Below are 25,807 nucleotides of genomic sequence, written 5' to 3'. Positions count from 1 at the left end.
TCCTTCGCTCGACAACAATTAAAAAGGGCGATCAATTTCTTGTCGTGATCGACCTCAGCATCCTGATCAGTTTCTCCCACGCCGTAAACTAAGATATCGTCATGAATCGCACGAACACCATCCAGTCCAGATATGGCATCATTCAGTCGTCGTTGGAACTCTTCAGGAGCTGGTGAGAGGCCAAATGGCATACGGAGCCAACGGTACTTTCCCCAGGGAATTTCAAACATTGTCAGGTAACTGCTCTGTTCATCCAACTGAACATGCCAGAACCCATTTTTGGCATCCACCAAAGAGAAACATTTGGCCTTGGCCAACTTAGGCAACACATCATCTATAGTCATTATCGGATAATGGTTTCTCTTAAGTGCCTTGTTTAACGGTGTTCCGGGTCGATACAGATCCTGATTTTGTTTGTCCTCGGTTTCTGCACCACCACCAAAGCTGACACCCAGTCTGTTGGTATGTCAACAGGTGTAATAATCTTTTGCTCCGTCAGTCTTTCCAGTTCAGATTTCAGCTGAGATTGTACAGCAACAGGAATCTTGCGACATGGTAACTGTACTGGGGTTACAGTATTGTCAACCTCCAAGTGTAGAAAGCCTTCCAGAGTTCCCTCACCATCAAACAAATCCTGATAATTTTGTTTGATATCAGTCATTTCCAGTTTCCCAGGCTCAAGTGAAGAGTCAGCAGTTAGATTCACCTCGGGTGATTCCATCAACAGAATATTGTCAAAGTTCACAGTGATCAGTTGCATCTGTTGAACAGCTCGTGCCCCTAATATTGGTTTGCAACCCTTCTCAGACACAATTAGAAACTCAACACTGTACCTGCGGCCATTCTTGGGGTTTTGTAGTGACACACGTATCTTCCCAAGAGGTTTTGTCTCAGCACCGTTGTACATTCGCAGTGTGGAAATCAGATTAGTGTCCAATTTACTGAAGTTGTCATCCCTGAACACTTGAGTATACACAGAAGAAGGCAGAATGTTAACAGTTGACCCACAGTCAAGTTGAAATTCAACTTCCTCTCTATTCACAACCAATGTTGCAAATATCTTTTTGGGGTAATTCTGATTGACCAAGTTCATTTCATCAACTTGTACAGAATTGACACAGTCAGAAGTTACAGACATTACAAACTCTTCAGACTCACTATCTTCAGTATCACTATCCACCATGTGAACCCTGTCTTTGCTTTTTCCAGGACACAAAGCAGCAAAGTGATTTCTCTTTTTGCATTTTGCACAAGTCTTACCCCATGCCGGACATTCTTTCTTTTGAAACTCATGCCTCTTTCCACAGAACTTACATTTGAGCAGTTCAGATGTTTTGATCTGTTGCTTAGCATTAGGTTTATGTGACTTGTTGGGTTTCCTTTGACTTACAAACTGAACATCTTCAGCTTGCGATAGTGATTTCAGACGTCTCGTCGCACTTTCATGCGACCTACAAATATCTATGCAGTCCTTTAAAGACAGTTTTGATGCTTGTAACAATCTCTTTCTTGTTGCATTATCGTGGATGCCCATTACCATCCTGTCACGGGTCAATGACTCCGCTAAATCCCCATAGTTGCAACTCTTTGCAAGATTTCTTAATACTGCAACATAAGAATCAATGGATTCGGATTGTTCCTGGTCCCTTCTGTTGAAATTGTATCTTTCCCAAGTTTCATTTGTTTCCCCTATACAATAATGTTCAAGTTTTTCCAGTATTTTGTCCACCTTCTGTCTATCTGCTTCATTTTCAAATTCTAATCCATCTACAATGTCTAAGACATCTGGACCAATACATGTCAATAGGGTAGCCGATCGACATTCCTCACTATCAGTCCTAGTGCGAGAAGCAAGCTCATAATTTTCCCACATTCGTCTGAATTTCTTGAAATTTCTAGACAGATCACCTTTCAGATCTAATCTAGTAGGCAGTGGAATGTTAACTGGTATGTGAACAACTTGGGGTGCAGCCTGATTACCTTCTGCCATGATCAGTCAAAAACAGTAATCAAGCAATATGGCGTAATGGCTTTCCGTAGATTCAATTACACACAGAATAGTATTCAGTCAGTTCAGATAGAAAACACCGTTGTTCTCATAGATCATATCAGAAACAGTTTAGATTACTGGTTCAAATCCCTAACAGTCAGAGTATATATCAAATTTCACAACGAAATATGACACAGTTCAGTAGATTTACCACGCCGTATCGGTATCACGAAAATAGGTGACATGCATCAGAAACGCACGCGGTCAGTCAGACAGGGAACAGAAACAGTCAGAATAGGGAATTTCAACACAGTTCAACGTTATGATAGCAATCTAAGTTTTACTTCTGACACCATGTTAAGTGTTTGATGCTACCAGACTTCATAACTACCAAGTTTTAACAGATAGAAGTGGTTGGTCATTGGATTTACTTCTCAGCTTCCAGAACGCCATCAGACAACGCTAACAGTGACGTGTGCATATATGCGTACAGTAAGGGAGGTAACTCTCAAGCCATCAATACGTAACAGTCATTATGCGACGATGTCGTATTTGCCATTCAAGATATACCAATGAATATATATTGAAAGGTGAGGATCCTCCATTCTGTATCCCTTGTGATGAAAGAATCACAGTCAAGCAAGACATGCTTGACTGTATTGATTTTTCCATCACAAGGGATAAATATTTCAAAGTTTCATCGTTAAAGGATCTTTTTAACAATATCAGCTCTCATTTAATCCTTAGTTTTTTAAAAGAAATAGAACTTGTACATAAATTTTGATAAATGTGTTTTGTAATTAATAAATGATCTTTTAATATTCGTAGAATAAATTGGATAACTAAGATTGTTAGTAGCTGTACCTCGAAGGGGGTTGAAGTTGTGTAAAAGGATTGTCCCCTGGAGATGGTACGTAAGTCCACGTCATTCACAGTATGTTTATGACTACCACGTTTTTAATCGCAGAATATATGTTCTTTTAATTCGGCTAAATTGACAATAATCGCCAACACCTGAAGGGATGTTGTAAATCCTGCTGGGGCCCATGCAGGAAGCTAAAGTACTGTAAGTCCCCATGGTCCCTAGTATGGTGATCTACCTTCAACTGCTGGCGATCTGGAGACAAAAACCTTAACTATTTTGCAGTTAGGCAAGGACTATAGGATTAATTCCATTTTCTAATGCTGTATTGAAAAAAAACATCATTTGAGAAGTATCAACTGTATGCAACTTTAGCCACTTGTCTTGATGTAAGATTTGTGTGATCCTCGTGTGATAGAAAACCTAGATATTTTCCGTTAAAAGAAGTAGAGGGCTTCTGAGGAGATTATGTGTTTTGGCTTTGTTTGATATAACCTGCTTTGCTTTCCCTTTACAAGCTGTAATAACTCTACCAATAGCATGTACACTTGATTGTGCATGATTATTACTAGATTTTGAAACTAAGCCCATACAAAGCCTACTTGTTTGTTGCAGGATTCTGATCATGCCAATAATGAGAAGGCTTTTGAGGATGCTGATGGAGTGAATATACTGTCAGTACCAGCAAAATGCGCTGAGCAAGCAGAAGAATTTGTTCGAAAGGTATGGGAAGCAGGATGGCGAGTGGTTCACCATCACTCACTCCCTGACTGGCTCAAAGACAATGATTTCCTGCTCAAAGGACACCGCCCACCCACAGGTTCATTCATGGCTTGTTTCAAGTCAATATTTCAGATTCACACTGAAACAGGCAATATATGGACACATCTCCTAGGTAAGCTGTATATTATAAACTTAGACTTCTGAGAGAATGAGATTTAAGCATTTTACAATAAATGCCTGATAATACATTGCTGAAATATTCAAAGTTAACATGAAAAATAGTTGCAACTTGGGCATATTTTTACGTTTACGTCGTGATCTGTGCATAGTCAGTTGTAAACACATCCTCAGAAGCCATTGGACCAATAAAGCTGAAATTTCACATGCTTGTTTTCCTAAATGGTGATGCCCTATTTATGACCATTACACAGCCACTTTTGTTCAAAATTATTAACACTTATAACCGTTTTTGATACCATCCCAAAACTCACTTGCATGATAATCATGATATTTGTGGCCTTTTTTGTGGGTACCCAGTTGCTTCACATTGCTCACTGTAGATCCCAACTGGGTCCCATGTGTGCTTGTTGGTGGTGTATAGCTTTGAGAATTTTGGGGGACCTTTATGTAAGAAATCACAAAATGAAACCTGGCTTGTATTTAGAAAATTTTATGAACCTTATAAAAAATTGACTACTTAATATTTTTTTTAAAGTTAAATGATTAATACATAAGCAGCTCCTTCTGTACTTGCCGTGTCATAATTGGGCTGCTTGTTTCCGAGATGGTTTGCCAAGAATCTGTACACCACTAAGTCAAAGAAGTGTGGCAGGTATAACATTTGAAATACATTGACAATGTGATATAGCTGGCTACTCAAAACTGTTTTTGATGCAGTTTCACAAGGTATGCAAGATGTTAGTTTCAAAGTCAATAATCATTCAATTCTGCCAATTTTTCATATACTGTTTTCTTCTGTGACATGATGCTTCCAAACAGTCAATTTCAGAAGTGAAACACATGCAATAATTTCACACTGTTGTGATGGTAAGTACTATCAGTACAGAAAATGAAGAAGGTTGCACATATCACAACAACATGCTGGTAACGGTGTAAAACCATACTCACTCACTCATTCAATCGTACGAGCTGTAAACAAACATTATACAAAATTATGCTTTCAAAAGTACTTATATCAGGCATGCATATGCTATGTATTGCTTATTGTTACAAATTTTGTGTTAGAATCATAGGGTTAGTAACAGTCGTACATCAGTTTAACAGTTGTTAAACACTTTCAAATTTCTCATCGAACTGCACGCTTTTTGCAGTTAACCCCTGAATACCAAGACACTCAACCACATACCACTAAACAAACAAAAGTGACTTTCTGTCATCTACAGTTAGTTTTTTTCACATCAGTACAGTTGCTAATTCTAATTTCAAATGAAACATTCCAATTTCCAAAACATCTTATTATCCATGATATCAGTACCCCATTGTTTGTATCATTTTGGAGAGATTTGTGGAACAGATTATATTCACTATAAGTGTCAATATCAGTATCTTTGAGATGATTGAAGATATCACTCCTTTTGCAATATATTTGAAAACAGCTTGCCATAGGAGAGTCTGATATCAGGCTTATAGATGTTCAGTTTGTATATTGATGTTCAGTCTGTATATTGATGTTCAGTCTGTATATAGATGTTCAGTCTGTATATTGATGTTCAGTCTGTTTATTGATGTTCAGTCTGTTTATTGATGTTCAGTCTGTATATAGATGTTCAGTCTGTGTATAGCTGTTCAGTCTGTATATAGATGTTCAGTCTGTATATAGATGTTCAGTCAGTATATAGTTGTTCAGTCAGTATATAGCTGTTCAGTCTGTATATAGCTGTTCAGTCTGTATATAGATGTTCAGTCTGTATATAGCTGTTCAGTCTGTATATAGATGTTCAGTCTGTATATAGATGTTCAGTCAGTATATAGTTGTTCAGTCAGTATATAGCTGTTCAGTCTGTATATAGCTGTTCAGTCTGTATATAGATGTTCAGTCAGTATATAGTTGTTCAGTCAGTATATAGCTGTTCAGTCTGTATATAGATGTTCAGTCAGTATATAGATGTTCAGTCTGTATATAGCTGTTCAGTCTGTATATAGCTGTTCAGTCTGTATATAGATGTTCAGTCTGTATATAGATGTTCAGTCTGTATATAGCTGTTCAGTCTGTATATAGATGTTCAGTCAGTATATAGATGTTCAGTCTGTATATAGTTGTTCAGTCAGTATATAGCTGTTCAGTCTGTATATAGATGTTCAGTCTCTATATAGATGTTCAGTCTGTATATAGATGTTCAGTCTCTATATAGATGTTCAGTCTGTATATAGCTGTTCAGTCTGTATATAGATGTTCAGTCAGTATATAGATGTTCAGTCAGTAATATATAATACCTTACATTAAATATTGCTGCAGATTAGGATGCATGGTTAAATTTGTTCCCTGATTTATGTTTATCTTTTGGCATCTTTTTATGCAGATAATAATAGTATTTGAGTATAAATGCAGCTGAACTTTGTTATCTGACTTTAGTTTAGTTAGTTGTTGAAAGTGGTACCGGTGTAATGATTTGTCTGACCAGTCTCATATTTGACTGTTTAAATATACTAACCATGTTGATTGTAACATTTGTTTTTTTTCCTTTAAAGGTATGATAGCTTTTATGGGTATAGCCATCTACTTCCTGTCTCGGCCATCTGTGGAGATTCAGTGGCAGGAAAAAGCTGTGTTCTCAGCCTTCTTTGCTGGTGCCATCTTGTGTATGGGTTTCTCCTGGGTGTTCCACACAGTTTATTGTCACTCAGAAAGGGTTGGCAAGTTCTTCAATAAGTAAGTACTTCTGTTTCTTTGTGTTGAGAAGTTCAAAAGGTGCAGTGTTTCATGATGTTGGATAATAATCTTAATGAATGCAGTTTTAGTGGTGCATTAATAGGTGGGTTGGGTTGAAACACATTTTCATGGATTTGCAGTAAGTTTAGTTGTGAAGTCAAGGAGGATAATATGCAAGAAAGTTTTGTAGTGAGGGAAAATAAGTAACAAACCAAGTGTTTATGTTTGCTTCAGCATAGCTTGATCACATGACATCCCAAGCTTGCTCATTCTCTTTCTTATCGCCCTTGTGGAGACATCGTTTCATTTAAAGAGAATTTCATTCATAATTTCACTGGTTAGGAGAGAGGCATAAGCATGACTAATGGTGTCACAAGGGTGAGTTGTCTTTTGAATAATTACTGAATATATGTAGCGGGATAAAGTGGCTTGTGTGAATGTTCCAGGACAGTTTCCAATATTCGACACTAAGTCATTTCATCCTGCTTTTTTGGCATTTTTGTATGAAGAATATCAGGAGCCGCTATAGAATCTAAAATAGCCACTAAATGTGTATCTAACCCATATGATCATAAAGCTAGGGGTGATCCAAGGGCTAAGGATAGAGTTCGAGTAATCTAATAGCTACCAAACGGTTACCAGACCCTAATGTTGACCACATACCCAGTTGAGTTACAGTTTTGTTTGACTGCTACTTTTCTTCTATATTCACATAGTTTGCAGCATTTAGTTTGTGGTACACTCTCAAATTGGAATCCCTACTATGTGTTTCAGGTTGGATTATTGTGGAATTGCCCTCCTGACTATGGGTTCCTTTGTGCCATGGCTTTACTACAGCTTCTACTGTCGTACTGAGCCCAAGGTGGCTTACCTTGTCTTGATTTTTGTTTTGGGCATCATGTGTATAGTGGTTGCCATGTGGGACAAGTTCAGTCAACCAGGATACCGGCCCGTCAGAGCAGGTGAGGGTAGAATCTCATTGCAAAATGCAAGTACATTTGGTACACTACTTGCTTATACAAAGCTATTTATTCTTCTACCAGTGCAGAGTTGCATCACTACCTAAGATCAAGGGTTTAAATCCTAGTGTACCATGGTAAACCTTCTGGCCATTTCTTACCTTGGGAAGGAATATCCTAGGCCAGTTCTTTCCCACACCTGGCCAGATTGTCCCCGCTAAAATGTTAAACTGAGCTTAGATGGGGAAGCTAAACAAAGGCCACATACTTCCACCTCTTAATTTCAGATACAGTGGCAATAAGGCCATGCAAATTTGATTTTTAGTTCTTCTGCATTCTGGATGCAAGTAAAAGGTGCAAGTGGGTGAAAACAATTAATGTTTAATTTCCTATAGCCAAAAATTATGAGGGCAGATCTATTATGAGGAGCAAGCAAGTCTTTTTGAAATACGAAAATATCATATTTCCAAATAGGAAACAAAATATCAATGTAATAACCCAAAACTAGATGATTATATCAGGTAGATAAGTTTCAGATCTACCCATTTTTGTGTATATTACAAAGGCTAAATCTTCCCATAAATAACATAATATATATATACAGTATCTATGATTGGAAAGATAGATTTCATATTGAGATGCAAGGTATCATATTTGACAAATTATGTAGTTGAACACACAATGCCATTGAGAAAGTGGTCAAATGTAACAAATGTTATATTTGGGATAACACTTTGTTAGTAAAGTACAGATTCTTGTACCTTTTGGGGTAGAGTCCCATTCAGGATTGGAACCTACACTGCCAGAGTGAGACACCTAATCGCCTGCACACAAAGTCAGCAATCTGACCCACTCAGTCTTGGTTATGTAGTTGTTATATAACATACATGGTGATATACTCGTAACAATAGTCTGAGTATTTTAGTCATTTAGAAAACAATTTAGCTTAAGTATATCTTAGTTACCATTGCATTTAAGACTTCAGGTACTTTTGTTAAGAGTTAAATCACATCTGAATGCTGTTGACATGTGTTTGATGGAAACACTTTTTATTTCAACAGTTGCACCTTCCATATATCTGTTTTAACAAATAGCAATGTGGAAATTCTGACTGAAACAAGGAGACTCAGTATAAAAAATAGTGGTGTTGATTTTTTGAGAATCTCATTGTTTAATTACCTCAACAAAGAGATTAATTAACATTCTATCATGACATTGATGAATGCTTGATTCTGATTGGTTAAAAAGAGGTTTCCTTTTTGCTACGGAAACCCCTTTCAAATATATTAAGCCTTTTCACAAAATAACGTGCGTATGAATACATAGATAGCCTACATATCGATTCATAGAAAATGGCTGCCGATCGATCACCCCATATGAACTGTAAAACGTATCTATGTTTCCTCTAATACACGCTGGGTCTCTAATACCAGCCAGGTCTCTTATACACGCACAGGCAAGGGCTCTCGCGAAATTAACAGACTGCATAGCGTATAATAGAAGAAATTCGGTAGTTTGATATCGGATGTTTTGGGAGTTGGCTAGGCCGCACTCCTGACTGCTTCGATGATGACATTAAAAGATTTAACAAAGGCATATCTTTTGCATACAGATGAAATGTTTATGAAACTGTTAGGGAAATGTTCTATGGTGACCAGAATTGGAACAATTTAAGCTATTTCCTCATTGAAACAACCGACAATGAAAGTAAAATGAAAGTAAAATATAACATTATAAAAACTGTTTGAAAAAACTTTTTTCATGACAACATGTTGTTTACAAACGTTTTTGTGATCGATATTCGTTACCATCTTCGTCAACCACCACCGTTAGAATTTGGCAGGAGGGGATTTAAAAGTCCACCAGAAAACACTCCCCTTCGAAAGTCCACGAAAACAGTGTGCCAACTGATGCGACAGCTTATCAAATTTGATGAAATTCATTTCAGAACACGTATAATTACAAAAATCATACACGATCCACTATGTCTGGGCCACAAATGTCTAAGTTCAGTCACTATCTGGCTTTGGATCCGTGAAATCTTGAAATTGACAGGTCACATCATGCAGATTCCTCGTTTCAAAAAATATCCGGCTCGTCTCTGCAGCCTAAAAAGCGGCTGTTCAGTCATACTCAGTCACATTGGTAATCATATGGATGTACCAGCAGGCTCGATCAATCCTAGATAATCTACATGTTAATGTTGAACCACATCATAGATAGGGGTTGTCATCTTGCTTCATTCTATGACTCGTTACGGAGAATGTATACACAAGATTGTCAGCCATTAACAGCTGTGAGGTGTGAGTAACCGTGATGTAGGTCAAGTTCTGCCACATCCAAGTTCGGAGTGGAGAGGCATTTATTTTGATGTTATTATTGTTTACTAGGGGTAATTGCTAACTAACTAATAACAATTACACTTGTTAAATGTATGATAGAATGTTAATTCAAAAAGTTTGTTATAGAAATATATTCGTTTAGCATTTTAAAACCTTTTTCTTCAACCTGTCACCCCTACAATAGAAATGTTGGCATGTTCGATTTCCAAGAAATGACCTCTCTTGCAACTTCCGAGAATATTGCCAGTCAGTCCACAGTGTACAACAAGTTGGTAGAGATTAAAATATCTGTCTTTGGACTAAGTTTGGAGTGTTATTTGTCAACTTCCTTTGAAAAACTATGTGTTTTGAACACTTATTTTGAACTACTCACAACTATGGTGTTTTTAATCTTGAAGTTTAGTAATAATTGTTACATATATAACTACCTGTGACCACTTTTCGGAACGTTCTAAGATTGCAGACCTGTGTGCCTGTGTTGTTACGCGTTGCAAGAGAGTGCAGTTTTCAAAGCGTTGTTGCCATCATGGTAGAATGGAGATAAACCTACTGTGTTTTGAAATTTGATGTAGTCCCACTGTAAAATAGATACCTCTTTATTATAATTTGGAACCTCGCGCTACAGCGCTCGGTTCAAAATTAAAATAAAAAGGTATCTATTCTACAGTGGGACTACATCAAATTTCAAAACACAGTAGGTTTATCTCCTAATTATCATGATTGTTCTTTCTTCTTAGAAAAACGCTACAATTATATTTATTTATTAAGCTCCCCCTCTACTTGAGTTACATCATATTTTCATTTTAATTAAGCCATAATGGAATTAGTAGAGAGAAATGAATCCCAAAAAATTATGGAAACCTCAAGTTTGTCACTTGCAGCATAGAAGCTTAGCTCTTATCAGTCATCAATTATCATCAATATTCCATAATTATGATTATAAAATGTTGATACATGTTTGAAGAACCTGGCGGAAGGTCTGACCCAGGATGAGATAGAACTGGGAACTGGCCCTATGATTGGGGGAGAACTGATAATCCTCACCTTCATTAGGGCTTTGGGTGGGGGAGGTCTGGTCTTGGCCAGAAGAATATTTCAGCCTGTTCCACCAGTTTACCCTGATTATTTTTCCCGGTTTGTCAGCACCATGCCCATGCTTGGGGTTTCACCAAAGTGGTAAACAATTCAGACCTGCATCACTTTGGGGTTTGCTCCCAGCACTGTTCAAAGCGATGTTAAACCCCCAACTACCAGTGTCATTAGTTCAAGTGACTGCAATCCATGCTTTGCTGGACATCTCAGGGATATCATATTATGCACAACTCAATTATAGCCCTACAATATGTTTTTGTTTCGTTCTTGATTCATGTCTAGGATCAAGGTTTGTTTACCACCCCATTCAAAGGATTTACTATTTGTAGGTCACTGAAACTTGGTTAATATTTTCCTTTGGGCTGGGTCCAAGTTCTGAGCAGGTTGTAAGTTCTCTACTTATTATGAAGTTAGGGTCACATTAAATGTAATTCATAAGGTATTTTTGCAATTTTCACTAAAAGGCCATTTATTTCTGCGAAACTCCTACCTCTATTACATCATTGTGATAATCCTGTATTTTCACTGTCATACTATAAAAATCAATTTTTTATTTTTAACATAAGTCCTCTTAACTGACAGATATCCATAATCAGTCATGTGTATAATAGACTTCTGCTGCCCCATGCTCTTCTCACTTCTTTCCTCTGTGGGCTAGTGTAAACATCTGAAATAAGGAATTGGAGTATTTTCTAGCACAAGAGCAGAGGCATAGAGCAGGAGGCAGCATCAGCTTTAGACTGTTCAGAAGACACGCATCCAACTTGTGGGAAGCGTATACAAGTTACATTTCCATCTTGAAGGCTGCAGACTTGGCCTTTCGGACATAACTGGAGAAGAGAGTTATTACTGAGAACACAAACCTCACCAAGGGCTTTTATTCCTTGGTACTTCTAGTAGGAAAGACATGTACAACAGACATGCATATGATTATATACGTTAAAGTTCTCTACAAGGAATTTCTAGGTCGTCCTCCCACATTCCATATGGAATCTAAGGAAACTCATCATCCGGAGGCAAGAGAGTTAACTGACTATAAAAGTCCAGTTTCCACCCTTGCCAAACTAGGCTGGTATTATGGAGTTACATTTTGACTGGACTAACGAGTCTATGCATAGTCCAATCAAAATCACGCAACGAAATCGAAATCTGGTCAGTAAACTGTCGTGAAGATTTCGCTCGATTGCAGGATTTGCAAAGCATGTACACCGCCAACTCGTTGTCAACAATTACTTTCCAAATCTTTTCATGTTTTTGATCAAGGTGCTCACGCAATTTGATGCACATCGCGATGTAAGACCCGTTTTATCACACAATAGAACTTGATTATCGATCAGATCGTCTCGACTGGGCGCGCCATTTTGTTTGATACAAATGCAAGTGATAAGAGAGGTGGAATCTGATTGGTCCATAGGAGATGCTCAGAAGGGACATGACTTGTAATAACCTCTGGAATTAGGAATTACAGCCTAGTTCGGCAAGGGTGGAAAATGAACTTTTAAAGTCAGTTAACTCCCTTGCTTCGGGAAGATGAAGGAAACTATGAATCTCCAGGATGCCTGTCTTCATATTCCCATTCATCCTTGATTTCACAACTATCTACGGGTTGAGGTAAATGGACTCATTACAAATTTCAATTCTGTATGTCGATGGCTCCTTTGGTTGTTCATTTGAATCACACACCCGATCATCAGGTTTGCGCATATTCATCTAGTTTGGCTTCATGGATATATAGACGTCTTCCTGTCATTTGATGAAGACAGGAGTCACTTCCAGCAGAATACATTGTTTCATATCCAACTGCTCTCACACCTTTGGTTCCTTGTCCTTAATTACCTGGTACAGTTCATGCCAAACCTGCAGAAGGATTTGAATATGTGGAATTATCAGAGGATTATGACTGGAATTTGGGAGTGTTCATGCCCAACCGTCACCTGTTTACAGACATCTCCAGCTCAGGATGGAGAGCCCACATGGGACGGATTAACAATCCAGGGAAACTGGCTGTCTCATGAGAAGTATCTTCTCGAGATGAGAGCAATCGACCATGCCCTTGAGACATGGAAGTTTTGTTTGATACTAGTTTCCCAGGCATTTTCTGCTTCTCATGAAGGAACCACACAAACTACCAAGCGCCACAATCTTCTTCAGCAGCCCTGATCAGACATAATTACGGGATCCTCCACAGCCTTCATCTTAACACAATGAAACTATCACTTCTAAAATGCAGGCTTCCTGCATCAGAAGCACTGGTGCAATCTTGGAGGCCTAATTCAACTGCCATTGGTGACAATAGATGGGACATGTTCTGCCAGTAGTAAAGAAGAAGTGGAAATGATGACCTCCAGCTTGACAATAAGTTTTCGTCATGGTACTATTGAAAGGGCAAGAATGCAGTATACCAGACACCATTATAGTGCAAAATCATCCAAACTGTCATATGTAATATTTGTGAAAATCTGGATGGGTGTAGGGCAAGGTTTTAATAACTCACTGTACCTCCCATGTGGTTTGTAGGCCCGAACAATAAGTGTCAGGAAAGCTGTGAACTTGTCATGGACATCCAGTTATTTCCTCAAAATTATTGAGGTCATCCATGGTGCCGCTTCACAGTAGGGACTGTTTCAATGCACCCCCATGATGACTCTTATCGTGTTGATGTGTGCACCAGGCTCGGGGTCTTTGAAGTGGAGTGAATGGTTCAAGGTCAAGTGATGAAAGTCATGTGTATGCTTTCCAGCAGTCACTAATGATAGCTGTGCCACGTTTGATATGTTTCACATTTATTGGTTTCAGAGTTTCTGAACTTCTTGTGTCCACACATTCGAAGAAACAAACACTTCATACTTTCCCATTCGATCCTGCCAAACACTCACTTCCCTTGCACACATTTACCTTTATTGTGTTTTCTTTTCGCATATTTTGATTCATCTACCTCAATGGTTTTTTTTCAATTCCCCCAATCTGCTCACTGTCATCCAATATTACAACACATATTTCAAGACAGAAATTAAACCAGTCAACCGTGGTGTGAGATGATGAAATTTCTAGTTCTCTCCACGCAAAATCCTGGGGTAACTTGTACACCCAACAACAGGTGATTAGAAGTATATATCCCAGTGACAATTTGCTTCCTGCAAGCAAAGAATTTTGCTGAATTGAGATTTTTTGGCACAAGATTTGCAATTACATCATCAGTAAACACCATCACTGCTGTGGGATTTGTCTTTGCACAAATAAAACTTTCCTACTTCACATTTAGCACAGATTTTACCCTCCCGAAGTCATTCACTCTGAGGAATCGTAGTAATTCTTCTTTATCGTTCATAAATGCATAGATATTCCAAAGTTTGATGCTTTGCTCATGAATGCTGAAGAGTCATTGTAATCTGTCCAAATATGGTAGTAACTAAGGAGTGACATCATGCAGAAAATCAATTACCTGTAAGACAATTCTCATGCTCGTCTGTTCCTTTTCCCATCATTCTTAGTGTACAATTATAGGGTGATTTAGTCTTGTGTAAGCCCCTTTTTTTTAATTCAATATGTGTTCTTTTGAGGACAATATTTGTAGTTTAGTCATGCTTAATTGGAAGCGATCCAAAGAATCTGATTTTCGTTTCAGTATTTTTTTATCAGAGTAATATGTTTCACCTACATTTGCTTGTGCACATGATATTATAAGAAAGCATCACATGACCTGAGTAAATATGGCGTGAAGGTGACCAGTTTAATGCATGTGTACCACAGAAAGACCTACAGATAGATCATCTGTAGCCTCAGTACTTCAGCATGATGGACTGATAGAGATCCTTTTTTCTAGAAGATAGCAGAACTCCATGTGCCGCTATGGAATTTATCTGTGGAATTGTCTGCTTTGATTGAGAAACCATACGTACCATTAGCATACGTACCATTAGCACGGGCATAGGAGTTCTATATCTATCGGATCTCTCCAAGAAGTTATAGCCAAGAATCAGTCGACAGCTGTAGGGCTGCTGTGACTTAGACTTTATCATGTTTATTGCTTTCCTGCTTAAGTAAGACTAGACAACCTGATTGACTACTGTGTCCAGTTCGAGCACTAAGGATTGGTTGGTTGATCATTTGATAATTATTGTCCACTGTGAGTAGGTCAGATCATAGATTAACATCTGGAATCACATTATAAGATCTTTATGTCAGGTCCACTGTAAGTGATGTTATTGGAACCAAACATGACATCATCAGTTCCAGAAGTGGTATCATAAAAAATTGTAGTTCAGTGGAAGTTATCATGTATTTGCCTATATTCTAGACGTCTTCTGACTTTTTGAGGTCATTCAGGTTTCCTGCCTTGCACATGCACAGGAGCACTGGGCAGTAGAAGACTATTATCTACACAACTAATTATGGATAGTTGACATTAAAGAGGACTTCTGTTAAAAATCTAATATTTTGTAAAGTGTGATGACAGCCAAAATACAGGAATATGACAGTGATGTAATAGAGATAGTATTATTGATTGATTTCTGCTGATATTTTACATTGTACATGTTGTGTCTGCCGAAATCTGTTTAAAAGTCTGCAAATGACAGACTGGGACACATTGAACACATTGAACACATTGGCTACCTCTCACAGAGTTCTAGTTTGAAGCATGCCAATATCCCTCAGGCGTTCATCACATGTAGACAATGCATTCTCCAATCTGATCATGAATTCTGCATTAAACAAGAGTAGGAAGTTTACATGTTACTTTGGATAATGAAAATCAACAATACTTATGGCTCAGAGAGGTTTGACATCCTTTCACTGAAGTGTCAAAATCAAGACTGATCACATACCCATGTGCATGGTGCAATTGCATGGTCCCATGTGCATTGTTTTGGTTATGTTGGAGCATTAACATTTGGTTCTTTGGCAGTCATTTTTCAAAGCTGGCAACTAATCATAACATTTATATGTCATTATCCCCCACTTTTGGTTGAATGTAACTACAAGCATGGGTTTGATGAGGGCCTTTTTGGCCCACTGGAAGTTTCTAAGTTATATTTGCAGAAAACTTTGAAATTTTGGCATGAAAATTATGGTATTCAAATGGCTGACAAGTGTTATTTCTTTCTTGATTTTAATTTCTGAATTTTCAACCTTTTTAGATACATTATTACCTATGTATCTAATGTTGTCATAAGTCCCAAATAGGGAATTGTTAAAAAAAATATTTCTAATTTCTAATTTTCATTCAGCTGGAAAGTTATGTTATTGTTTCAAAAGATTTTATCATTTCTAACATTATGCATATCCCATGGGCCAAAGAGGGCCCTAATAATACCTAAAAAGTTCTTTGTCTTGCATTGACGATATGGTATGACTTTTAAATTTGTATTATCATTAAACTGGAAGTGCTTATTTTGTGATAACTTGAGGCAGTTGGTTTGGATTATACATATTTTATTCGCAAAGAATAGCGGATTGGGTACAAGTTCTCCAAGAACAAAGTTGTACCACGTTAGACAACATAAGGGATGAAAGATGAATATAGATAAATATTAGTGAAGTCAGCTGTCACCGGATTAGATAATGTCAATATGATTCATGATAGATGTTTCTGATGGGAAAGTTTTGAGTCATGCAGGAAAAGGTGGGGATGGGTCTAGTTTTGTTTTTGCATAAAATGCTAACACCTTTCTTGTTGTGATAATACATGTACTTTCTTCTGTAGGGGTGTTTGTGGGCCTTGGTCTGAGTGGAGTTATACCGGCGCTGCATTATGTTATCACTGATGGTTTCTACCATGCCATCAACTTTGCTGCTCTTGGTTGGCTCTGTCTGATGGCACTACTCTACATAGCAGGTGCATTCATTTATGCACTCAGAATACCGGAAAGGATATTTCCTGGCAAATTTGACATCTGGGTAAGTAACTAGGGCCTTGTATTATTTACTTGTTTTACGGAAACTTCCATAATTTTTTTTCCAAATTGCTTGTGTGGGGGAAACTCAACTGGTGGAAAAAAACAACATTATTTCTTATCATGCCCCAACATATTGCAATTTCTTTCTTCACTGTCGCCATATGACACAAAATGCCTTTTCTACATCTGCCGCACCCTTGCCGATCATTACCAATCAGTTATTTGATCCCTCATATTGCACAGAGGATATACATCTGCTTGTTGTTTTGGGGAAAGATATTCTTTGACTTTGAGATAATAATGTATATAATACATTTTAGAACAAAACTTCACAGCTACCTTCCTAGTAGATCCTTTTGCACATGGTTTTAACTAAAACATGTGGCAGCCAGGTTTGACCGTCTTCCCGAGAAATACAGTGATGAACTTCTGAAATGTCTTTTTAATAACTTAAGCATCTGAAAGACATCAATTCTACACATCACTGCAATTTTTAAGGATTGTTTTCCTTTAAAATAAGTAATTATTGGGACTGGCCTAGATGTTAAGTTTTAGCTCACCTTGACATCGTCAATGTAAGCTTATGTTATGGATTTCGTCCATCAGTTAGCCCTAAAACTGACAAATCTCTTCTTAATATCAATGGAATATATCAATGTCCTTTTCACATGTTCTATGTCGCAGCTTTTCAAAATGCTGCAGCAGCACATTTAGTGATATGAAAAACAGCCTACGGTCCAATCTCTTCTAAGAAACCACCAGACAAACTGTTTTTATATTTGGAGAGGATGTTCAAAATATCCTTCTTCACAATGAAGTAAGGTTTGCATTTTGACAATTTAAGAATATTGTCATGGTGCTTGTTGGAAATAGGGTGTTTTTGATGAGTTGAATATCCAGTTTTGTCTGCCGCATGCTGTACTTGATATATATATACTCTAAGGCACCCATGTATATTTTAATGTCTTTGTTCTGGCCCGAGAACATTGAATGTTAAGATCAATACTTGTGAAATTAGAATGTTTACTGCTTATAACCTGTATAACTTTGTGATTTTATGAAAGAAAATTCACCTGACCAGAAACACTTGACCATGTTGACCTCTCCTGATTGTCAACATTTGGTATACTGTCAAGGTCACTAGTGTTCAAGTTATAGAAGTTATGGGTTATTTACTCATGAAATGAGAAACAAAAGCATTTCATAAGAGAAGTATTGTCAGATCATATGGAGATTTCATAGTTGTCATGTTAAGTTCTCACATGTGATTGGATGATGTTGAAGGTCAATGTTTCTGAATGTGAAGAAGCATCCGAAATAGCTTATGTACACACTATCTTGAGCATTTATGATTGGAATGAACTAGAGAGTTCATGGGCAAAGTTGAAAGTCATGGTCATTAAATCGTAAGTGCTTATAACTTTGTTATTAACTTTTTGTTTCAAAATTGTACTGTATTGGACATTTGTTAACCCAAACTGGGAGAGATGTTATTATTCTGGACTTTCAGTTTCAAAGCTGTACTGCTTTGGGCATCATTTCTGTTCCAAACCAAAAGTGATGTTAATAACCAGGAAGTGTTTGTTACTTTTTTATTAGGGTAGCTAGAGGCATTTCTGTTTCAAACTTGTGCTTCATTGGGCATGTGTTTTCCCAAACTTGAATGGCAAAATGTTAAACATTGTTATTAAGGTAGCTATGGGGCATAGTTTTGCCTGTTTCTCAAAATTATGATATCAATCGGGCCCCTTAGTAAGACATCTAGAAGCATTGAACAATGTTTATATGTTCCCATGAAAAGCATGGTGGTGTGTTATAAATGATTTCCTAGGTTTTCATGGAAATGACAGTGAAGGGGATGTTTCTGTGTTTGCAAGTACTTGCAAACACATTTCTACTTCCAACAGTACTTAATGTAAAGAATCAGCTAAATACAAAAGGATACAATTGTAGTAACTTTAATTGGCTACTGCATTCTTTTATAATTTGATGAATGACAGGTTTCAGATTTCAGTTAACATTTTTTTTATGGTTTCAGTTTCAGAGCCACCAAATCTTCCATATATTTGTGGTGGCAGCAGCGTTTGTACACTATCATGGAATCTCTGAGATTGCCAACTACCGCCTTACACGAGGGGACTGCCTTGAGACCGAGATTGAATGAGCACAATGGAGAAAGTCATAGTTTGCCATCTATAGAAGTTTGTGACAGGGGATTGGAGTTAGCAAGACAATTCAAATTGGGGTTGACTACCAAGTCATCTTGATACTGTAGCTTCAATTTTGACAGGTACCTGAAAGGAGGTGGAGTGTTTGAAATGATCATCTCTGGTCATCTAGACTTTGTTGCCTTCACAGTTTATATTGAGCCAAACCTGCGCCTCACTTTGCTGTCACTTTTTGAGGATTATTTATTGTCACAAAGGGAGACAAATCAGTTTGAAACTTGCTTTGAGTGTGTTTGAATGATACCTAGCAATTGGCTGAAACGGATACCAAAAACATGCTTGAATACAGTAATTAAAATTATTGAAGTGTCTGAAATTGAGATTATGAGCTTTTCTACAAGACGTGTCATTTAGATAGTGATTTTTAGGGTCATTGGGCAAGGGGTCAGGCTATGGCCCAGGTTGTCCTGAACCCCATAACATATGGTATGTCAAGTGTGCCACTGTTATGCCATTTGTTTAAAAAAAATGTATATATTTTCCTTCATTAAGGTAAATGTCCACACATAGGACCTGGATTATAACATTTTTCATTAATTTCTTATTGTATTAATGGCCATCATGGTTACTTACCATTTTATGACCAATTATTTCTGCTTACATTACTGTGTAGGTTTGTATGTAGATAGTGGGTTGTTTGGTCGGTTGTCCGTCCACCTGGCTTCCATCCATACCTATCATATCTGCCTATCTATCAATGAATTACAGTACATATTCTCGGCTAACCAGGACCGAAGGCCCAAGTGAGCTTATGGCATGGCAACTTGCCCGTCTGTTGACTACTTCTCCAAAACTGCTGAAGGGAAGTGCCTTGAACCATATTAAGAAATAGAGAATTGTTCATGTCTTTAAAATAAAATAAGAATTACCTCAGCTGGCTGAAATTTCATATGTCTCAAGTATGTGGTTTTCAGTATGACATAGAGTATGCAAATTTTTTACTAATAATGCATTACTTCTTAATGTATCCGACGAAATTATACAGGATAAGTACACAAATGTAATAAGTTATTTCGATTTTACTAATTTTGGCATCTCTGAAACGGCAAGACCTATTAAACTGAAACTTTTTATAACAAATAACAAGTGCAACAAATTCCAGCAGGCCCAAACTGTCCGTGGACAGTAGGCCTGCATTTTCGACAATTTTATTAGTCTGTCGGTTACACCTTGTCTGATAATAGCCATTACACACCAATGGTTGTGCGTTTCAATCCTGGTTCCCCAAATTTATTTCTAGGTTTGTCACACATCATACCCATGCTCAATATGTTTCACCAAAGTTGTAAACGTCTCACACCTGTATCACTTCATGCTTTCCTCCCAGATTCAACCATGTAACTAGAATACTTGTCAAAGCGGTGTTAAATCCAACTCACTCGCTCACTCAAAGCCATAACATTTGTTATTGCCATTGAGACAAGGCTTACCCATGGAGCAAGATGCCCAGATCTCAACGTAATTGAGCACTTGTGGTCGTCGTGTGAGACCCACAAATACAAACTGTACAGGAACAGGAACATGCCCTTCATGAGGAATGGAACAACATGCCCCTGTTCTGATTTAAGCGTTTGGTGACCTCCATGAGTAGGCATGTTGTAAAGGTCCCCAGATCATGTGGTGCTTACACCAGCTTTTGAAACCGACACAGAGTATGTGTGTCAGAAGATTTGCCAACATGTTTTCAATGACAAATAGGACCAAAAAAATTACACATGGACACATACATAAATATAGGTTGAAAATAATTGAAAACTTTTTTTTTTAATGTGAAATAAAGGTGTGCTAATTTATTATTGAGTTAGGGTGCAAACGAACATCACATTCTATTTATACTCAGTTATATTTCATACCTTCAACATACAAGATTTTCAGTCAATGTAAAGATAACACATTATTAAATTAAGAGTGGTGCTTAATTTTTGCACAGGTTTATACAATATTTATGATGAATTGTATTTTCAAAAGGTTCTCTTTGACCTGTGACATGGAATACATGAATTCAGTTCATGAAAATGCAAAATATTTTTTAATAAATAATACATTCACACATAACAGTAGAACTGTATTTGTTATATGCAACAGTCACTCTTGTATCACCACAACTTTCAATTTGTCTATGGCTGAGATGGAGGCCAGAGTCACTAGACATGAAGTGCTAATACTTTTGTTGTGAAGTAGTGGCATGGGACATTTGGTTTCAGAGTTGTACTGCATTGGGTATGTGATTTTGAAAACCAGAAGGGATGTCATGAAACCAGTGCGTATAAAATTGTTATTAGTTGAGCTGGAGGCATAGGACTTAGTTGTACTGCATTAGACATTATATTACCAAATGCTTGGATACTTTACAGGAATGTTGCCATATATTAATAATAAAAATATTACACTCACATTTTTCTGTCCTCGCATCAATCAGACCACGGTAACAAAGTCGCACTTCCTTTGTTTTCATAGCTGAAGACTTCACTATAAAAACATTCAGGTCACCTTGAATGTATGTGGTGAGCAACAGTGCCTTAGTGCTAATTTTGCCACTTTATGGAGCTCACTATGGGCAGATGCACATCCATTGAGCTTGGCAGGAGGTGCAGGTCATGGGTTAGAATTTCAGATTTGCCTTGGTTTTCATTCTCGTTCTATGACTACCACACATTGCTCACACATTCAGTTGACCTGCTGAGATGTGACTGAAATGTTTATTAAAATACCATATACCTCACACAAGATTATACCTAAAATGTCATGTACATTTTTTTCAGACAAGTCACTCATAAATTGGCCATTTAAAGACCTTCAGTTAAACAATTAGTTAAATATATATCGGGACATATAATTCTTTTTATAATTTTTTCTCAGAACCCACAAATTCTGTGAGACTCAAACTGATTCGCCAGCTTGTGCATTTATCAAAGTGTACCCCGGTAATTTAATTTCGAGATGGGCAAAGTGTTATGTCATAGACGTTTTCACTTCTTTGTGGACCTTTACATTGGGATAACATTGTATTTTGGTTGTTATTCATTTCCCTGATATTTTCACCGTGACCGAAATGTGTTGATGGTTTTTCTTATAGTATGTCTTATGTGAATGGCAGGATGATGCAGTAAACTAAACATATCAGAATAAAAATGCTGTATTCTCATTTTCTGCTCATCTGACTGAAAGTAATGTGTGCTTGTGGAGCATTGTCCACCATTTGTCGTTAACTTCAGTATTTTCTACACCTAAAAAATGCTCATGAAATTCTAATCTGACTTGAAATTAAAAAATATTTGCCCAATGCTCAGCCATTTCTGCCCATATCACTATTAAATTTGATATATAGTATTTTTGTGGTATGACAAATAAAACATGTTATATTTTATGGTGTATTGTGATATTTGTCACACCTTATTCAACTTTTGACCTTTATGTCCTGTTTGTGACTGCCAATTGTGCCAGGGGTAGTCATGGTGGACATGCTGTTTTATGGCACTCTGCATGGCCAGTTGTGCATGTAGAATTGTGTCAGGGGGGTTATGTGTTAGAAACTTCTTTTGCTTATCCTTCTTTGCACTATCACCTTTCTGTTATACTATTATATTTAGAAAAAAATTCAGGTGGGCTAAAGAGCCTTGTGGCTTATATTGTTATATGGCATCCAGTCCGAAGGTGGTTCTTATGTGTAAGGTTATGACTATTATTACCTGGAATGGAGAAGTTAACTGAATGAAGAAACAAAGCTGTTATTGACTTATGTTTTTAATGTGTGCAGGTAACCGTTTCAGCCCTACTATTTCTTTTTCTTGTGGACCTATTCTAATTACCATGAAGTCAAAGTTGATTTTATCCTATTTGTAGACAAGTTCTACTGTACATATGAACATGACTGTGTGTTAAAGATTTGTTCCTGTTGTTGATAGTGTGCTTCTCAAGAGTGTTTGTGTAATGTGTATGAATGATTGATTGAAACCATCCCTTTCTATGTTGTTATTCTGTAAATATGTTATATATCTTTTTCTCATCATGTTAATTTATATTTGGTGCTCTTTCATTGGTGTAGATATATGCATGTTGTAAATATGATTGTACACACTCCCAGCATTTAAAGAGTAGCAATAAAAAAGAGGAGAAGTAGTTTGCTCTCCCTTTATCAGATAAGGTTGTTTGTGTGTGGAACACCACAGGAAGTACTGTGTAGTTGTGTACTGCAGAATAGTGTAAATAGTGTTATCTAATCATTCTTTCATGTTACTCCAGAGAGAGAGAGACAGACAGATACACACATGCTCTTACACTTCATTATTAACATCCAGTATTCTTAAAGACTAATCTGTTTTCTGTATAGTTTATGGAAGATTCAATTTTCAATTTCTAATTTTAAGCTCACCAGACTGAAAGTCACATGAACTATGTCATACCCTGCTTGTCCAATATCCATTGTTTGCATCAGAGCCATCTGAAAGCATATTCTCAAAGCCATGGCAGCCATATTGGATAAACCTTCTGACTGTTACTCAGTCATTTCCAAATGTAAAGCTATTTGGTACATGTGTAGTTAATAGTGGGGTTTAATATATATGTTCTGTTTCTACAATACTTCAGCTGATACTTGATTTGATCTTTGTGTCTGAACAATGCTCTTAAAATCTCTCAAAATCCATATTTGGCTCTATCAACTTCTTCTCTTTTGAAATTGTCAGAATGAGGGACTAAGACTTTGTGCTGTATGTTCCTGCTTCTGATGACATCATGTTGGGCAGTAAATGTTCGAGTATCAATGCTGACAACAATTATTTTGATGAGGCTGTCTTTGTTGACATTTTATATTGTTTACATGTCCTCGTGAGCAACAGTGCTGTGGCATTATTTTCTCTCACATAAGTTCATTTATTCATTCATTCAATCAATTTGGGCAAATGTTATTTCTACAAACAGAAATGAAGTGACATGGAAGTGTGAAAGTAAGAATGACTGTATAATGTTTGTAACATTTGATTACAGTATGTGATAATAATAGAGATTGTATGAAAATAAATAACACAGCTGAGTGAGACTAGGCTGATCTGTGATAAATGTCAAAAACCTGAAAAAGGAGAGGGAGTAAAGACACTTCCCAACAGTCTGATACATGTGTTAGTGATATAAATAATCATTCCAAAATAGCTGCTCTTTGTAGTCTTCCAGTAGAGCCCACTGCTACTGGTAAAACTTACTTGGTCCAAAATCCTCTGGGGATTCCAGGGAAGAAAAGATCCCAAATATACACATTTTTTGTTAAAAGAGGATCAGGTGTTCAAGACCTGGCTGATTGAGTGTCATTGTGCCCTAAGGGTGTTAAGTTGCTCATTCTTTCAGTCACTGGTTTGTATGATCCAGTCTTTGACCTGTCAGTTTGTCCAGGCCACTTTGATGTAACTGGAACAATGCTGATTTTGTCATTAATCAATTTTCAATCGTACCAGTGTACCTGGTGGGTTTATGTCAGGACATGTTGTTCTACCTGAGCAGTACTGTCATTTGTTTCAAATTATTAATCCGTTTGGAATTACTAAAGAGGCATCCTCGATTATCCAGTGTATGATATATCCATTCTGTTAGATGTATACCTTAGACCCATTTGCCACATTTGCCACCATAACTTTATTTTTTGCACAGAATGTCTCTTGCTCATGAGTTTGATATGAACAACCAATCAAATTGACTCTTCTGGGCTTGAGTTTGGAATATATGAGATCTATATATGTTACACCACCTGAAACGGAGGTGTCTGAAATAAATAGTAATAAGTAATGATGATCAGATCCGTGTCATTCATTTATTCGGTTTTGTACAACATGGCGACAACAGAATTCATTGTGATGTCATATGCTTAACCTTACGTTACGTCATGCCTTTACACAGCTACATTATCAACCGTCTGTGGATTAACATCAATTTCTTATTCAATTTTAGCATTAAACACCAGACAAAATACAACCAGTTCTGAAGGGCAAATACACTTCCCAGCAAACAAAATGTCATGTCGAGTTTCTAGACATGTTTACATTTCCACTGAACTAGAACTGTAAAAATCACATAGTCATCAAGTATGATGTTTACCACCCAGCACTAATCTTGGACAATGTAAATGATGATGATGTTCATCCTAAACACTACAAGGTATCCCCTTTTCCCAAATCACCTTGTCTACATTTTGAGCAAACACAACTGTGAAATATATAACTTTACTGCAACTAATATGGGTGATCAATCCATTTTAATCACAGATGCTATGACAGCACTATTTACAGTTTGTTTAAAAACAACATGAATCTGTTCCTCCCAGTGTGAGCGGAGTTTGCCAGGACCACCTCTCTGCTTAATATTCCTCACCAGTACACGGTCACTTTGTTTCAAGACTGTCATGAGCCTTCATGTTGTATTGATTCTGTGATTTCTCAGACGATTGCTTCGCCCCTTCAGCTACAAGGTCATAGGCTTGCTGCATTGTTTCACGCCAGTCTTCTGCAAACTGTTGATAGATATTTCCCTGTACTTCACCTTCTCGTCCGAAGATTACACCTTACATTCACACTTCGCAAGAACATACTCTTCAATGTCAGGCTTCATATGTGGCCAATGAAATTTTTGTCTTGCAAGAGCCACAACTCTCTCTGCTCCAATGTGCCCTATCTCGTCATGAAACTCAGTATAGACCAGTTGTCTGTATTCCTTGGGCAACACTAATTGCCTATCTTCGTGTCTTGCCAGAAAATGCACTTATGGCAGAACTTGAGATTACCCTACTCATTCATGAAGGCATTGGTTTCAGGTCAAACATCTCTATGATCTCTCGCAGT

At 37.3% G+C, this 25,807-nt stretch overlaps 1 protein-coding gene across 2 annotated transcripts in view; it reads left to right on the top strand.

Moving 5' to 3' along the window:
* LOC139445244 (adiponectin receptor protein-like) overlaps positions 1-24,767 on the top strand; it is a 42,427-nt gene extending 17,660 nt beyond the window's left edge. For both annotated transcript variants that reach the window (XM_071226384.1, XM_071226385.1), the window contains 5 exons: positions 3,468-3,747; positions 6,285-6,465; positions 7,240-7,427; positions 16,563-16,756; positions 18,794-24,767. In XM_071226384.1, the coding sequence (XP_071082485.1) occupies positions 3,468-3,747; positions 6,285-6,465; positions 7,240-7,427; positions 16,563-16,756; positions 18,794-18,919 (969 nt within the window). In that variant the 3' untranslated portion in view covers positions 18,920-24,767. The remainder of the gene's footprint in view (positions 1-3,467; positions 3,748-6,284; positions 6,466-7,239; positions 7,428-16,562; positions 16,757-18,793) is intronic.
* The last annotated feature ends 1,040 nt before the right edge of the window (positions 24,768-25,807 follow it).

The sequence above is a fragment of the Haliotis cracherodii genome, unplaced genomic scaffold (genome assembly GCF_022045235.1).
Source record: "Haliotis cracherodii isolate W230 unplaced genomic scaffold, xgHalCrac1.p SCAF_6, whole genome shotgun sequence".
NCBI classification, from domain to species: Eukaryota; Metazoa; Mollusca; class Gastropoda; order Lepetellida; family Haliotidae; genus Haliotis; species Haliotis cracherodii.
The sequence above is the reverse complement of the archived record's forward strand: the minus strand, read 5'-3'. Positions and strand labels throughout refer to the sequence as shown.